The sequence below is a fragment of the Mus pahari genome, chromosome 3 (assembly GCF_900095145.1).
Source record: "Mus pahari chromosome 3, PAHARI_EIJ_v1.1, whole genome shotgun sequence".
Lineage (NCBI taxonomy): Eukaryota > Metazoa > Chordata > Mammalia > Rodentia > Muridae > Mus > Mus pahari.
Window position 1 is genome coordinate 147,059,058 of NC_034592.1, and position 17,291 is coordinate 147,076,348.

At 49.3% G+C, this 17,291-nt stretch overlaps 2 protein-coding genes across 2 annotated transcripts in view; both read left to right on the forward strand.

The window, feature by feature from the left end:
- Positions 1 to 9,421, forward strand: part of Dnttip1 (deoxynucleotidyltransferase terminal interacting protein 1) — a 22,912-nt gene extending 13,491 nt beyond the window's left edge. The window contains exons 8-13 of the mRNA XM_021193067.2: positions 912 to 957; positions 4,865 to 4,923; positions 5,011 to 5,071; positions 6,332 to 6,403; positions 8,904 to 8,959; positions 9,059 to 9,421. Coding sequence (XP_021048726.1) covers positions 912 to 957; positions 4,865 to 4,923; positions 5,011 to 5,071; positions 6,332 to 6,403; positions 8,904 to 8,959; positions 9,059 to 9,197 — 433 coding nt within the window. The 3' untranslated portion in view covers positions 9,198 to 9,421. The remainder of the gene's footprint in view (positions 1 to 911; positions 958 to 4,864; positions 4,924 to 5,010; positions 5,072 to 6,331; positions 6,404 to 8,903; positions 8,960 to 9,058) is intronic.
- A 1,339-nt stretch (positions 9,422 to 10,760) lies between these two features.
- Positions 10,761 to 13,484, forward strand: Ube2c (ubiquitin conjugating enzyme E2 C). The gene is made up of 6 exons (XM_021194126.2): positions 10,761 to 10,924; positions 11,222 to 11,249; positions 12,148 to 12,234; positions 12,742 to 12,946; positions 13,049 to 13,108; positions 13,371 to 13,484. The coding sequence occupies exons 1-6, from the start codon at positions 10,824 to 10,826 to the stop codon at positions 13,427 to 13,429; spliced, it is 540 nt and encodes a 179-aa protein (XP_021049785.1). The 5' UTR covers positions 10,761 to 10,823; the 3' UTR covers positions 13,430 to 13,484.
- Positions 13,485 to 17,291: the final 3,807 nt, after the last annotated feature.

The window sequence follows — 17,291 nt, forward strand, 5'->3', positions numbered from 1 at the left end:
GAGGCAGAGGCAGGCGGATTTCTGAGTTCGAGGCCAGCCTGGTCTACAGAGTGAGTTCCAGGACAGCCAGGGCTACACAGAGAAACCTTGTCTTGGTAAAACAAAAAACAAAACAAACAAACAAAAAAAGATGCTCAGGAGTTATTGGTTATCCTCAGCTACATGGTGTCTAGTAACTTGAAGGCCAGTCTGGGCTATATGAGACACTGTCACAAAACAAAACAAAAAACTGATCTTACAATCATTAATAGCACTATTAGAGACTAGAGGATGGTTGTTTAAGGAACTCTTTTAAGTTATAGAACAGCTTTAGATACATCAGAAACTGAGTAGAAGATATAGAGATACAGCCCTACCCCTATCCCGTCCCATATATGTGCACTTATTAGCAACACCTGACACTAGAATGACACACTTGTTACAGTTGATGACTATGCCACAGCTTAAGGCCATCACTGAACCTGTGGGCTGCTGTGGGGTTCATTCCTGGCGTTGTGAGTCTGATCTGTATCCAGTTACAGCATCCTTCCTGAAGCCTTTTTGTCCTGTCTTGGAGACAGGGTCTTTTTGACCTCAAACTCACTGAATAGACCAGGCATTTTCATCCCTCATAAACACAAGGTGGGCAGGGCAGCTGCTGGCCTTATCTCCTTCTGGCAGATGAGAGAGCTGCAACTGGACATTCCTGGATTGCTCATTGCTAGGCTCTAAGGGAGTTTCTGCTCCAGGCCTTTCTTTTTTTTCTTTGTATTTTGTTTTTAAATTAGCGTTTTAGTTTTATGTACATGGGTGGCTTGCCTGCATGTATGTCTGTGTGTTGGACCCCCGACCCTAGAGTTGCAGGCGGTTGTGAACTGAGCCTCCAGTGCCCCCATCGCTTGGAGAACTCACCTGTCTCTCCTTCTGAGCAGATGGAGACCGAAATCCTGTGAGCCGGTCCGCCGAGAAGGCCCCAAGGTATGCTTGTGTGGACACTGACGGTGGCCGAGCCTCTGGGCCCCTGTGAGGCAAAGAGGATGGAGGTGATACATGATATGGTCACACCATTCCAAAGCCATCTTCCCTGGCTCTGCCTCAGCCACTTGGCCTCCAGACAGTATTCCAAGGAAGAACTGGATTAGAAGCAAAGTAAAGAGCTGGACTTGGGATAGCCTGGCAGCAGATACTGCCTGGCATAAGGAAGGCCCTAGGTGCAGTCCCTAACATGGGAAAACTGTTCTGTTGTGTTCAGTCTTTCCTCCTGGTACACACGTGTGCTGTACTGAGGACATGTCCCTCTCCATACTCTGCTGTGTTCCCTTTCCTGTCTGGCCCTCCCATCAGTTCCCCTTGTTCCCCTAAGCTTCCTGCCTAATTCATGGCATATATCCATATGTGATTTTATATGCATATGTGAAACCTAGAAGCTGCACTTGAGAAAGCATATAGTATTGTCCTTCTGAGACTTAGGTGACTAATTTACTGTGACCCCTGCAGCTGCATCGCTTTCCTGCAGGTGGCATGACTTCCTTCTTTACTGGAATTAGAGGGAAAGGAAAAGGCTGGGCTGGAGGCACTGCCTCATAGTAGAGCTCTTGTCTGGCATGGATGAGGCCCTGGGTTTGACTTAGTTTTTAATAGATAATTTTAAAACTCAGAGCACAGTGCTGACACCTGTAATCCCAACACTTACGAGGCAGAGGCAGGAAGATCACTGCAAGTTCAAGTCTCTAAAAGGCAGAGTTAGGTTTTTAACTGGCAGCTGCCAACACTTACTACTTTGTATGTGAAGACACCACCCAGAATGCTGTGGGCTGCTGGCTCTCTAACTCTTTGTGATGCTGTTAAAAAGATAACAGATTGTGATTCTGCTTTGGACTTGCTTCCTTTCCAGGCATTTCCCTGTAGGGCAGGTGTGATCTTGTTTTCTGGCATTATCTCATGCTCCCAGTACATTTGAAGCTTGCCTGGCATACAGCTGGCTGGTGATGAAGCCCAGTGTGAGGCCCAAAATCTGTTGATGCCTTTAGCCACTTCTGCCACCTCTAAAATATTTGCAATCCCTTTTATGGTCATTATTCTTTATTGAAACGTGGATGCCCAGTGAAGTACATAAGGTTATTCCCTCTCCTTATTAGAACTTTATTAAAAATAAGTTAGCTACTGTCTTTTTTACAGTTTCTATTACTGTGGTAAAATGCTATGGCCAAAAGCAATTCGAGGAAAGGGTTAATTTCATCTTACACTTGCACATCACAGTCTTATCAGCAAAGGGAAGTTGGGGAAGGAACTCAGGGCAGGAAGTGGACGCAGAGGGCATAGAAGGGTGCTGCTTGCTGACTTGCTCCTTGTGGCCCACTTAGCCTGCTTCCTTCCCCTCCCCCCTTGAACTCACAGATATCTGCCTGCTTTTGCCTCCTAAGTGCTGAGATTAAAGCCATGAGCCACTGTGCCTGTTAACCTTTCTTGTAGAACCTAGGACCACCTGCCCAGAGGCAATGGCACACACAATGGGCAGGGACCTCTCCATAAATCACAAATTACAAAACTGCTTTACAGACTTGTCTACGGGTGGAGAAGGACATTTTCTCAGTTAAGAAGAGTCCCTCTTGCCAAATATTGACATTGAACTAACCCACACAGCCACCTCATCCAGCCCTCCTTACTTTCCCTAGACTTGTCATGAAGGTTCTTCTAAAATCTTCAAGAAATTTCTAGAGCTCTAAAGCAGAGCTGGCGACCCACATTCCCCTGAACCTTTCTGTTCTCTCCAAGCCCCCTTCTCAGTCCTGAGAAGAGGTCTTCCTCAGCATGACCCGTATGGTAGGCATCCCTCAACTATTTCCCTGACCCACTTCACTGCAAGCTCCTCTGTCTATTAATACATTCATTTACTGTGTGGGGTGCACAAGATCATGTGAAGGTCAGAGGTCATCCCAGGGGATTGGTTCCTTCCTTCCACTGTGTGGGTCTTGGGGATCAGATGCACATCATCAGGCTTGGGACACATGCACCTGCCCCCATCTCCCTGGCTCTCTGAGGTTTATTACTATAAAGCTTCTGTGTGTGCGTGAGGATATATGTGGATGCTTATGAAGATCAGAAGAGCATTATATTCCCTTGAAGCTGGTTGTGAGCTGCCTGGAATGAATGCTAGAATTGAAACTCATTCTCTGTAAGGCCTCTGGTACCTCGTGACCACCATGGGCACAGAGCTCTTACTCATCCTCTCTTACAACTTCAGGACCAAGTCTTCCGAAGGTTTCCCAGGTTTCTTTGTCCTTCTCACACCTTCAGCTTTCAACCTTGAAACACCTTCCTGCTTGCTAGCCCTTGCTGCCTGAAGTTGCACAGGCGTGTCAGACATAGCTTATCTAGGATGTGAGGACCATCTGGCTACAACAGATGCCACGCCAGTGGTGCCTGGAGTTGACTACGGTGATCTGTCAGGCTAGGCATGTGGCCTATCCCACCCTCACCACTCCATGTGCACCCCTCCTAAAACTGCATCTCACCCCTTCTTGGCAGAGCACGGCCATTTTTGGTCAGAGGTGTACAGGTGCTGTGCCCCCCAGCCAGAACCTCCAAACAAGCTCTCAGACACAGCAGGTCCAAAACTGTAATAAGGACCTTTCTCCAAAAAACACTTGTTTTCGTTGTTTTGTTATTCTGAGATAGGCTCTCACTGTAGCCCAGGCTAGCCTGGAACTCAGGATCCTTCTCAGCCTCACAGGTCTGGGCCTCACAGGTATGTACCACCATGACAAAAAGTGAGCTCCACTTTATGTGCTGATGATTGTACCAGGGACAGAACACAGGGCCTTGCATGTGCCAGGGACTGAACACGCGACCTCATGTGTGCCAGGGACCGAACACAGGGCCTTGCATGTGCCGGGGACTGAACATGGGGCCTCATGTGTGCCAGGGACTGAACATGGGGCCTCATGTATACATGCCAGGAACTGAACACGGGGCCATGCATGTGCCAGGGACTGAACCTGGGGCCTCATGTGTGCCAAGGACTGAACATGGGGCCCCATGTGTGCCAGGGACTGAACACGGGGCCTTGCATATGCCAGGCAAACAGCTCTTTGCTCAGTTGCACCCTCAGCCCACTTTTCAGATCCAGCTTATTTCTTACCTTAGCTGTCTTTACCTGTTGCCTTCCTTGCCCTCTCTGCATCTAGTCAAACCCTTACCCTGTGAAGGTACTACAGCTCCTGTCCCCTCTTTCTCCTGTGAGCTACTCTCCTGTCTGCCATCCACATTGCTAAAGGATGTCCTTAGTGCACATCAGGCTTATTCCAGTAACTACTTTAGTGGTTCCTTGTGGTCTGTGGGTCATACAATACAAACCTGTCAGTGTGGCTAGGAGCTCCAGTTGTCTGTGCTTTCTCAGCCGCCTTGCACTCGCATCATTCCTAGGGCAACATAGAAATTAACCTGGTTTGTTCAGTGTTCCAAACCAATGCTCATCAGCTTTACATACTGCACTCTGTACGATGCCCTTTCCCTCCCCTACCTTTTGATTTGCACTCACTCTTCCAGAGGTAACTTCAAGGGTTAGCTCTTCAAGAGAGACTTTCTGCCTGTTCCATCTGTCCTTTAGACACCTCTCATGCCCTGCACCCAGCCATATCATGGCCCCATCTGGTCCATCAGATAGTGGCCTTTCAGTCAGTATGTGTATCTGGAACTCCTGGGGAACAGTCTGTGTCTTAACTCATCTCTATCCTTAGTGTCTAGCACAGAGCCTAACATTGTAAGTGCGCCATTTCCTGCATAAATTGTCGATAAGGAGAGAGGAGGAAAGGACAGGGGAGGAGTGTCACGGCCTTGCCCAGCACAGCACATTAAACACCCCTTACTGGCCTGTTTCTTTCAGTGGGACCCAGCTCGGCTGAATGAATCTACCACCTTTGTTTTGGGATCTCGAGCCAACAAGTAAGTCTGAGACCCTTGGTACTGATGGGGAAGGGTTGGTTCACGGCTCACTGACGGGGTCTGAGCCCTGCTTCCTTCATATTTCAGGGCCTTGGGGATGGGAGGCACCAGAGGAAGGATCTACATCAAGCACCCACACCTCTTTAAGGTAGGTGAACTGAATGCTGGAGGGGAGAGAGCCATCCATGCCCCTGTGTCTTGGAAACTGAGGCACAGAGAAGCTGGGACATGCACTAGTCAAAACATCTGGGATCTGTTTTCCCTTAGCTGTCACCTGCACCTTTACCAGCTATGCCCAGCCCAGTTTAGAGAGCTCCACTTGCCTGCTTCATGGGATTGTTCCTGTGTAGCCAGGTGCAACCTGCAGTCCCCCTGCACTCTGCCTCTCAAGCTAAGACTGGAACACAAGCACCATCTACCCTGCCTAGTGTCTTTTCTGCTTTTAGTCTTGTACAGTTTTGTTTGTTTTTGGAGACAAGGTTTTTCTGTGTATCCCTGGCTGTCCTAGAACTGGCTCTGCAGACCAGGCTGGTCTCAAATTCAGAGCTCTCCCGCCTCTACCTTCTGGGATCAAAGGCATGTGCCAGCACCACCAAATGACTGGTATTTTTACAGAAAAACCTATTGTCGATGATATTTTGATGGCTTATCTCTCCTACACAAGTAGCTCTCCCTCGCCTTACTTTAGCAGTGGCATTCAGAGGATTGGTCTTCACCAGGATCTCATGTTGCCCAAGTTGAGCTCTCAGTCACTCCAGGCCCTCCTGCCTCCACCCACCAAGTGCTAGGATCACAGGCATGCAGTGCCGTGCCTGCTGACAGCACTCTCCATTCTATAAATGAGGAGATTATCACAGACTTGTGTATCTACAAAGCTTAGCCTTATTTGTCTTGATGTTGAACTCTAGAACCAGGGGCTTTAGATGGTGCTATTTCTTGACTTTGTTGTAGAAAAATACAGTCCTGCCAGAATAGCACAGGCTCATAATCTCAGTACTCAGAAGCAGAGACAGGGGGATCCAGAAGTAATCCTAGCCTGGGCTACATAGTGATAACCTATCAGAAACCAAAAGTAAGGAAAACACTGAGCCCATAATAATAATAGGTGTTAGAAGGCACATGTGGTCAATTTTAAATAGAATCTAAAATAACTCTCACTTGTTTCCAGGGATGCTATATTTTAAGAAAGGGGAACTGGGAAGAGTGGACATGTACCTGAACTCTGGCAACTAGGTTGCAACCCCAGGCTCCCTGGGCATGGTTCAGCCTGCACTGTAGAGATTCATGAGCCCTTGGTTATACATACCTGTATAGGACAAGGTCCACTGGTAAGAACTGGTCAGGGGGCCAAGAGAAGAACCCTTCCCACTAAGCTAACATGTTCTCCCACTAACTTTATCCCTCACAGTACGCAGCAGATCCTCAGGACAAGCACTGGCTGGCTGAGCAGCATCACATGCGGGCAACAGGCGGAAAGATGGTGAGCTCGGCTTGATGTACCACTGCCAGAAGTCACACCTAGTCAGGGATCCTGAGTCCAGCTCTTGGCCACAGTTTGTCTCCAAATATGGTAGACTACCTAAACATCAGAATGGTGGGAAGGGAGACATGAGACCCGTTCCTTCATGCTAAAGAGCAGACTAAAATTCCTAGGGCTCCCTCTCTCCCCTTCGTTTTCCCACCCACTCCTGCAAGTTTTGAATCATCATTAGATGCCCACAGAAAAGGCTTGTTTGTTTCCCTGTATAACAGCCCTGGCTGTCCTGGAACTCACTGCCCAGCAATGCTTCTTTCCAAATATGTCTGTACATAAGATTGTTTTATTCATTGACCACAGCATTTTCCAGACAGCATAGTAGGAATACAAGATATCACAGATGCAGCTATAGAATGCTTTCTCAACACAGTAGGGACACAAGTTAAAGATGTTAACAGCCAGGCATAGTGGCAGACACCTTTAATCCCAACACTTTGGAAGGAGAGGCAGGTGGATCTCTGTGAGTACAAGGCAGCCTGGTCTACAGAGGGAGTTCCAGGACAGCCAGGGCTGCAATAACAGAAAGACCCTGTCTCAAAAAAACAACAACAACAAAGGAAAAAGAAAGAAAGAAAGAAAGATGCTCACCAGCACACCTAGCAGCACCAGCCAGCTTCACGTCTACTCCTAGCCAGCTCCGCTCAAATCCAGCAGAGGTCAGGAGCACTGTGTGTCCCGAGGTGACCATGATGGCTTTCTCCACAGGCAGCGTTCTCTACGTGAGCATTCTGTTGGAACTGTTCATAAGACTCTCCGGGTCTTGAATTCCTGTGCATGCCATCTGCTTTTTGGCAGTGAGAGCTTTCTTTTATGTTGTGACTCGCCACCCTCTTATAAATGGCTCCAGATTGTCCCGCTTCTAACATAGGGTGCAGCATAGCTTGAAGTAGAAACATGAGCAGAGCTGAGCGTCTGTGCATGTCTGTCATCCCAGCACTTGGAAGGCAGAGGAGCCCAGCCATAGCTGCACAGTGAGACCCTGCCCCAGAGGAAGGAGGGGAAGAGGTCACAAGTTTTCTAAAGCTGGAGGTAGCCACGAGGACATGGCCTGCGGACAGGAGCCTGTTATCCCAGCGACTCAGGAAGTTGAGGCAGGGGATTGTTGTGTTTGTTTCTCTTTGCTGTTGTTTGTTTTGAGATACAGTCTCAATATATATATATAACCCTGGCTATTCTAGAACTCACCATGTAGACCAGCCTCCCTCTGCCTCCTGAAGTGCTAGGATTAAAGGTGCCACCAGCCTGGCCAGGAGGATTTTTTTCATTCAAAGCCTGCTAGGCTACAGAACAAATCCAAGGCCAGGCTTAGCACTTGTCTCAATTTTTTAAAATAGGCTTTACAAAAGGCCAGGAATGTTGTACATCTGTAATCCCAGCACTTGAGAGGTTGAGGCAAGATCAGGAGTTTAAAGACAGCCTGTATTATCTGGCAAGTTTGAGGCTAACCTGGGCTATACAAACCCCATCTCAAAAAAAAAAAAAAAAATTCAAGGCAGGGGTAAGGCAGGCTGCTGGGGATATATATGGCTCGGGCAGAGTAGCTTATCTGACTTGTGGAAGGCCCTAGATTTAATCCCCAATACTATTGTTTTTTTTTTTGGTTTTTCAAGGCGGTTTCTCTGTGCAGCCCTGGCTGTCCTGGAACTCACTTTGTAGACCAGGCTGGCCTCGAACTCAGAAATCCGCCTGCCTCTGCCTCCCGAGTGCTGGGATTAAAGGCGTGCGCCACCACGCCCAGCGATACTATTTATTTTTTAAACTATTGTATTACTTAGTGTATGTTGTACCTGTCTGTGTGTGTGACACATGCCTATAATCCCTGCACTTAGAAAGCAGTTGTGCTATAGTGAGTTCAAGGTTAGCCTGGGCTCCAAGAGTTACAAGCCAATCCCAGCTATAAAAACAAAAACAGATAGTGTATATGAGCTCAAGGACCACAGCCTGTGGCCTGGTACAGACCCAGGAGAACTCAGCACTACAGCCACTACACAGCAGCACTGTTGACCAAATCCTTACACCACAGTGTGAGTCCCCAGGGTGTACACTTCCTACTCTCCTGTGTTCTGCTAGCTCTCACCATCTGCTATAAATCACATCAAGTGTCATCATCATCATTTAGTAGGAAGACCATAGATAATCACCAAAGCCAGGCTCCATGGCAAGTGCCTCTAATCCAGCTACTCATGAGGCTGAGGGGACAGGGTCCTTTTTGCTAAGAAAGTCAAGTACAGCCTGGGCAATTTTTTTTTCTTAATCACTGGAATGGACTCCCACCTGGAAAGTTTCTGAGTGAAAGGTGCTCTCAAGTGTCTTCCTACACAGTCCTCCCTAGTATCTGTAAGCTGCATCCTGCAGCATCTTCTACCTAGGACATTACTAACAGAGTTTCTGATTTGGTGTGAAATGAATCAGGCCTCACTCGCTTTCTCTCCCTTGCCCTTAGGCGTACCTTCTCATTGAGGAGGACATCCGAGACCTGGCTGCCAGCGATGACTACAGGTATAGCGAAGGCCCCTTTCCCCATCCTGCTTCGGCCTCACTAGGCACACGGACGAGACCATCACCCTCCCTTTAATGTCCATCCAATGTCTCCTCCAGAGGATGCTTGGACCTGAAGTTGGAGGAGCTGAAATCCTTTGTTCTGCCGTCCTGGATGGTTGAGAAGATGCGGAAATACATGGAGACTCTGCGGACAGAAAATGAGCACCGCGCTGCAGAAGCGCCTCCCCAGACCTGAGCCGGGTGTCCTGGCTACCACACTTGGCGGCCTGCCTCCAAGACCCTCTTTCCCCGCCCGGCTGAGGCCATCATGGGGATTTGGTCTAGTTGGCTCTTAGCAGCATTAAGCTGTACATGAGCTAGTTTGTAGTGACTCACTGCAGAGCGCCCCAGACTGGCCTGTGGTTCTGTTTCTAAAGTTACTGGAATAAGAAACAATTAAACAGTTTGTAATAAACACAGGTAGTGAGCCTGCTGTAATGTCTGCCTTGTGGAACCTGACAGAGCAAGAGCCAAAGAAGTATGCACAACAGAAAAGGACCACCCACCTACCTGCCCGCCCCCACCTGTGTTCTCTGCCAGGCTCCCCTGGCCTTGTTCCAATTTAGGAATGTTGCACAAAGTGAAGACTGGCCCAGAGGGTGTGGTGGCCTACCAAAGGGAAAATGCAGTTGCCTTTTATTTTCCCAGTGTCACAGACTAGCACACTGACTGCTGAAGTTGTACAGCAAACTTACTGGAGAGTATGAACTTTTTTTTCCCCCTTCGTTTTTTCAAGACAGGGTTTCTCTCTATAGCTCTGGCTGTCGTGGAACTCACTTTGTAGACCAGGCTGGCCTCAAACTCAGAAATCCGCCTGCCTCTGCCTCCCACGTGCTGGGATTAAAGGCGTGCACCACCACCGCCCGGCTGAGTATGAACTTTTTTTTGTGCTTTTGGGATTGAGACTGTATCTCTTACATAGGCCCTGACTGACCTCGAACTCGGAGGTCTCGCCTTTGTTGGGATTAAAGGCGTTGAGCACCATCAGATCCTGTTTTTTGTTTCTTTAAGGTACATTCTCATACAGCCCAGCCTAACCTAGAGGTAACCTTCAACTCTTGCCTGTCTCCACCTTCAAAGGGATTATAGCCATGCACCCCCTGAACCCACTTTTACTAATAAATCGGGAGTCTGCTGCCAGCCAGCACCTTCCTAAGTTGTTTAAGTTCTTGGGGACCCAAAAAAAGTAACTAGCATTTTAACAGGGTAAGAAGAATGGCTTCTGGCTTGGAGAGTAACACAGTCAAGTTCTTGCTATTCCAGAAGACGTGCTCCCTGCTGGGCGTGTCCCTGGACGGACCAGCGGATTTGGACGGAAGTCCAGACACCGCCGGGCGTGTGGGCACTCGTTCGTGAAATCTCAACACTTGGAAGTGAAAGCAGGGGGGATCAAGAAGTCAAGTTCATACCTGGCTGCACAGCCAAATTACAGACCAGCGACAGGAGTCGGGGTTCCAAAGAGACCCGGCGGGGGAGGGGCGGCGAATACACGTGGGCCGTTCCTTGGACCCTTTAATGGTCGGCGTCGTCCAAAGGCCACCAATCCGCCACCGATTCGTTAGTTAATGGCAGCTTTCTTTACCAATTGGCTAGCTGAGGTACGCCCCGCCGTCCAATCGTGGTGCGTTACTGGGGGGGGGGTGCCTAGCAGTTGCGCAGGGGCAGAGCGTTCCGGGGCGTCCCATTGGCTGGATCAAACCTAAGCGAGCCTTTGATTGGCTAGCGCAGCGGTAGGGTTGCAATTCAAACGCGGGCGGCGGCCCACAGCCCCGCAGTTGCCCTTTCGTCTCCACGCTCCTGTCTCGGTGCCAGCACCTCTGGGATGGCCTCGCAAAACCGCGACCCAGCTGCTGCCAGCGTTGCCGCGGTTCGAAAGGGAGCCGAGCCCTGCGGGGGCGCCGCCCGGGGCCCTGTGGGCAAGCGGTGAGTGGTGCGGAGGTCACCCCGGGGCTTTGGGACAAATGAGGGGGTACCAAGAACGCAGGAAGTGGAAGGCTGATGGCGCAACCAGGCAGCTCTCATAGGTTGCCCTGCGAGCGCTGGGGTTAACATGCGGTCAAAGGCTCACCTGGGTCCTCTAGAAGATGAGTGCCGGAGCTGAACCTGCCTTTGAAGAAGGCGCAAGGCCTCCACGACAACTCTTAAGGATAGTCGTGCGGGAAGTGATGTATCACCTCCACAGTATCCATTGCCCCGAGTAATCCCTACTTCTCTTTGCAGGCTACAGCAGGAACTGATGATCCTCATGGTAAGTGACTGTGTTCTAAGATCAATTGGCCTACCTTCCCATCCCCCACCCAGTTAATAGTAACCTCCTTTACTACATCAGGCCACCTGCTAACTAGTATGGGTGCGATTGACTCTCTTATGGGAAGCCCTTTGAACGCCCACCCTCACTTGAGCACCGCAGCTGTCTACCGGGTCGGGCTTATCTGGGCTCATCCCTACTTTCTTAGGCCCCAGCTCTACCCTTGCCCAGCCCCACCCTTCTTGGAATTGCTGGTCCCATCACCTTAGAATTCTCTCCTCTGGTAGTCCTTTGCTACATTACCCCTACATAGCAATCTACCTGTTTTAGTGACTCTTAAATTCCTGGTGAAAACCAGATTTTGGAGGAAAACTTTGGAAGCAGGGGAGCTGCCTCCTAGCCTGGCGATCGGCCTGCGATTTAACTGCTTTATTCAGAGGCAGGGTGCACTATGGGCAGGGCAGGCTCTCACCCAGTGACTGACCCAGTCCTCGGTTCAGTCGACAGGGTCTGCAAAAGATAAGAGAGTGGAGATGGAGGGGCAAGAGATGCAAAGAATGGAGACAAGGCAGTTTCAAGTCTCATTTATTGGAAGGCAACTGTGGGTATATAAGCACAGCCTGGGGAGTGCAGCTGGAGACAACCAGGATGTGTAGGAGACAAACAGGATGTTATTAGAGTGTGTTCAGCTGTGGTGGGCTTCTTGTAAGAACATCATGCTAGGAATACAAGTCTCTCATCAGGGTGGAAAAGTACCACCTGTAAGTAAATAGCCCGAGATGGCTGCAGAGATGACAGCCGCTTTCTGCTAAGAGGTGGCTCCCAAAAAGTGACCCCTTTTGCTGTGCCTGAAAGTGTACACTGGAACCCAGCAGTTGAGTGTTGTTTCCTTCCTCAGACTTCTGGTGACAAAGGAATCTCGGCCTTCCCTGAGTCAGACAACCTGTTCAAATGGGTGGGGACCATCCATGGAGCAGCTGGAACCGTAAGTGGGCAGCACTTTGCTGAGGAAGTGAACTCCAAGTGCCAGGTCGGCTTCAGTCCCCTGTGCCTGGGCACAGGCTCTGAGCCCTGTGGCCATGTTCTTTTAGTGTGAGAGGGACTCTTCAGGCAGCGCCATCTATAGACCACGATAAACAGGATGGAGGACCTTAGCTTGTGGGAGGGCACAAACAGCTTCCTGGTACTGCAGATCTGGTTTTAAATCAGAAATTGGGTCTAAATTCTCACTTTAGCAATTAAGATACTAGTCAGACCACTCTGGTAGCCCTCGGAATGCCAGGTCACAATCTTTGGACCAGAAGGTCACTGACATCACTAGAAGAAAGTACCATTGGCCAACTTAAGGTCTAGCTTGCAGAAACACACATAAGTTCCTACCTGCATGGCTCTTAATTGGGGCTTGGGTGGAATGTGGGCTGCCAGGATGGGATGGCGGCGGTGCACAAGGTGAGCAGGGGACTTACTCTCCACTCTCTCCCCAAATGGCCAGGTATATGAAGACCTAAGGTATAAACTCTCCCTAGAGTTCCCCAGTGGCTACCCTTACAACGCACCCACAGTGAAGTTCCTCACACCCTGCTACCATCCCAACGTGGACACCCAGGGCAACATCTGCCTGGACATCCTCAAGGATAAGTGGTCTGCACTATATGATGTCAGGACCATCTTGCTCTCTATCCAGAGCCTGCTAGGAGGTAACTTCTGAGACACCACCATTCCTACACACCCTGGGCATTTGCCAGGGAGCCCCTGAATGAGCCTCTTAATCCCTCTGACTGTTCTGACTCCGTCCACAGAACCCAACATCGATAGTCCTTTGAACACACACGCTGCGGAGCTCTGGAAAAACCCCACAGGTAGGACCTTGTCCAGCCCAGGGTGATCCTTGTCAGCGTTCAGAGGGACCCTGGGGGCTGGGTTGGCTTCTCCCACATCCGTCCTGCTGCTACTTCTGTTCTCACATGAATGAAGGGATCTATGAATAGACTCTGGAAACCAGTCTATCGGAAGCCACCAGATGGCAATATGGGTATCTGCTGGATGGGGAGAATGGGCCCTGCCGCCCCTTTCCCGTCCCCCAATCCATCACTCACCCTAGCCCCACTTGTTCTCTTCCAGCATTTAAGAAGTACCTGCAAGAAACCTATTCAAAGCAGGCCTCCCGCCAAGATCCCTGATGCCGCCCCTCTTTTGTGTCGTCTTTTTTTCTTAAACTATATCTGTCCTTTCTCCTTGATTTCTGAGCTATGTTATTTTTGTTTTGTTTTTAAATTAAGTCTGCTTGAACCCTTAACAATGTATATTAAATAAATACACATTGATTGTTTTTGTATAAATTGTTTTCTCAAAGTTACCCTCAGCCAGAGGATGGGGGTCGGTAGCTTAAATCTGTGTTCTGGCCCTTTGTCTACAGGGTTGGTTGGAAGCGGCTGGTTGACAGTTGAGTCACTAAGAAGTGACCTTGTGTCTTACTTTATCACCTCAAGTGGGTGTCACATACTGTGTATTTGCCTGGAGGTATAGCTCCCTGGCAGAGAGCCTGTTTAATCTGAGTGAAGGACGAGATTCAATCCCAGCACCAAAACTGGTGTCCACTTGTGAGGAGTTAGAGCATGCGCTAGGAACGCACAGTGACCATCAGGGACAATTCCAGTTGGGATAGAGATGAGACTAAACCAGACCCTAAGCTCAAGAATCTGTAGAAGTGCCAGACACCCACTTTCTGGATGGGGCCCCGACTCCAGTTACCCTGTAGCAGGCCTAGGCTCTGGAAGATAGAAAGATTGAGCTCTGGACCCAGGTGGGGTAATTTCATCTCCTGTTCCATCTCCACGAGGTTTTATGGGCCCTGCCCAAGTTGTCAACTCTGAGCAGTTGTGCAGCCCTGTGGGAAGAGGGAGGGGAGGCAGAGGGCCTGGCCTGGCCTATCTGGAAGTTTCTGGGCAGCCCCTGTTAACTACTGTTAGCTCCTGCTCTTCCTAGGTGGCTTCTAGCAGCCATGAGTGAAAAAGAAATTGAGTTGTCAGCTCAGAAGTTAGTGGTGGTCTTAGTTTTCTCTTGGGCATAGAGCTTTATAGTCCATCTTAATGTGGACAAACCCATTTAGGATCTTGTTAAAATACAATTTCTTCTAGGAGGGGTGGCAGAAGAGTTGCGTTTCTGGTGATCTCCAGGTTAATTTGTGCTCCAGTTAACATGTTGTTCAGCAAAGGCTGGGCTTTAGTTGGAAGAGTTTTTGCTGTCATTCATGAGACCCTGTATTCAGAACCTAGGGTATATCGCTTCTCGGCCTTTTGGCCAAGATCAAGTGCAGAACCTAGGGTATGTCTGTCATCACAGCGCTCCAGGAGGTACAGGCAGAGAGTTCAAGGTCATCTTTGAAGTCATAGTTTGAGGCCACCTGAGCTATACCCTATCTAGGAAAGGTAAAGCAAGCCGGCTGCTGGAAGTGACTCATATAATCCCAGCACTTGGAAGTAGAGGCAGGAGGACAGCTAAAAGTTCAAGACCAGCCTGGTCTACATAGATCCTTAGTGTTATCAAGGCTCTATCTCAAAAGGTCTAAATTCAGGGCGGAACAAGACTGATTCTAGCAAAGGAAAAAGGTGTGGTCCTTGAAGCAGCACGGGCACCACCCAGAACTGATTAGAACAGAGGGTGCCTGAGAACAGGCGTGCTCTGAAACTAGAACTAAACCCATTCCAGATAAATGCTGAAGCGGTGTTTGTGTCTGCCTTGGGAGACTGTAACACGTGGTCCTTAAGGGTGGCCTTTAGTCCTCTATGTGGTCAACCGACCTACCCAGTTCCAAGGACTCAGTTGTAACTAGTTAAAAGCCAAATAGGGACCTGGGTGGATCTATAGTATCTATCCAAATGATCTGAGCTCCATCAAGTCAGAACAACATTCTCTGCTCTCCACATGTGCACTGTAGCTGCATAAACACCACCACCATCATACACATAACACCCAAGTTTTCTACAAAGAATGAAAATGTTTACTAGTGGAATTGCCGAAAGAGACGCTCCAGAGATGAGACAAAGGAGCGGGTACTGTGGCAGACACCTGTAATCCCCACCACTCAGCAGGCTGAGGCAGGAGGATTGAGAGTTGGAGCCCAGCCTGGGCTACAGAGTGAGACCTTCTCTTAAGATGTGTAGGGACTCAGTGTGAGATGCTGTAGAGCGAGCACTGCAGTGGGAAGAAATGGGGGGGGGGGGTTGTTTCTGAGGGTACAAGCACTCCAGGAAGGGGCACAGGCCGCTACAGCAGCTTCCTCGGGGCTTGCAGCCACATCAAAACGCTTAGGTAGCTGAAGACTTCAGGGGCAAAATGCCTGCGACTGAGAATCTAAGTTCAGTCCCCAGGACTGCAGGGAGGAGGGGGACAGCAGCGGCTTAAGTTTCATCCTGAAGGCAACAGAGGCTAAAGAATCCTTGGGCCTCTCCTCACTCAGGTCGACCCTGTTCTCTGCTCGCTCAGTTCCTGCTTGCTCCGGCCCAAAGATTGATTGATTGATTGATTGATTGATTATACATAAGTACACTGTAGCTGACTTAAGATCTCATTACAGGTGGTTGCAAGCCACCATGTGATTGCTGGGATTTGAACTTAGGACCTTTGGAAGAGCAGTCAGTGCTCTTACCCACTGAGCCATCTCTGCACACACCTTTAATCCCAGCACTTGGGAGGCAGAGGCAGGCGGATTTCTGAGTTTGAGGCCAGCCTGGTCTACAGAGTGAGTTCCAGGACAGCCAGGGATACATAGAGAAACCCTGTCTCGAACCCCCCACCCAAAAAAAATAAAAAATAAAAAGAGAATCCTTGGGCACAGCAGCGGCACAAGAGGTGTAGACGGATCCTCTTGGCTGTAGTTTAGAGCAGGGGAGACCTTACCTGTTATAAGAACCAGGCAAGCAATGGCTTGAGTTATAAGGCTGTCTGAGCAACGACACAGCACATAGTAGGCCCTTGGTGATTTCTAGACCCCAGCACCCAGGCTGGGCTGAAGACAGAAGCTGTGACGTATATGATGGAGGAGGAAGGAGGAAGAGGTGCTATACCGTGCTTGCCCGCAAGCCTGACTGCCTGAGTTCAATCCCAGTTCCCACAAAGTGCAAAGGGAAAATGGCCCCTAGAAGTTGTCCTTTAGCCTCTACCTGGGGTACACCATGGGTACACATGTAACAGACATGTCATTTTCAAATGGCTTTAAGTTGAGGTGCTAGAGAGATAATTCAGTGGTTAGGGACACTTGTTGCTCTTGCAAGAGGACCTGGGTTTGGTTCCCAATTACCCATCTGATGGCTCACAACGTCTCCAGAGGATTCAATGCCATTGTCTGGCCCCCTCAGGCACCAGGTAAGACATTTACACACCTAAATAAATCTAAAAGAATCTTTTTTAAAAAATGTTTATTTTGGGGAAAGAAGACAGGACAGGAATGGAAAGGGTGGGCCAAAGTATGAAGTAAGAAAACTCAAGAAGGATGGCAGGCTGGGCGTGGTGGCGCACACCATTAATCCCAGCACTCAGGAGGCAGAGGCTGGTGAGTTTGAGGCCAGCCTGGTCTACAGAGTGAGTTCCAAAGTAGCCAGGGCTGCATAAAGGAGTCCTGTCTTTAAAAACTAAAAAAGGAAATGTGACTCGGTGGCAGAGCATTTGCCTAGCATTCCTTCCTTGGTTCCATCTCCAAAGCCAAGTAAGTGCCAGCATTTATTAAATGACAGTCACTATATGCTGGTGCTAAGCACTTTACACACAAGTCTTCTTGAACTCCTGCCCTCCACTAAATATTCGATACCTTCGTTTACAGATGTGGAAACTGAGGCACAGAGAGGTTGAATTTGTCATAGGCCATGAGGATTTGAACCCAAACATCCTGACTCCGAGGCTAAATACTACACTCATTTAGGGAGGACATGAATCTGCCAGGTTCATAAGGGGAAAGACGTTCCTGGAGTGAGGAAAAACTCCACCCTACGTCGTGGGGATAGAATTTCATTTAGCTAGGTCATGCCCTTGGCCCTCTGGAGCGCA

Bases quoted from the DNA above. Each gene is read 5' to 3' on its own strand.
- Ube2c (XM_021194126.2), top strand. From the start codon at position 10,824: ATGGCCTCGCAAAACCGCGACCCAGCTGCTGCCAGCGTTGCCGCGGTT. The intron at 12,235-12,741 runs GTAAGTGGGCAG...CCAAATGGCCAG, and splicing joins TCCATGGAGCAGCTGGAACC to GTATATGAAGACCTAAGGTA. The intron at 13,109-13,370 runs GTAGGACCTTGT...GTTCTCTTCCAG, and splicing joins GCTCTGGAAAAACCCCACAG to CATTTAAGAAGTACCTGCAA.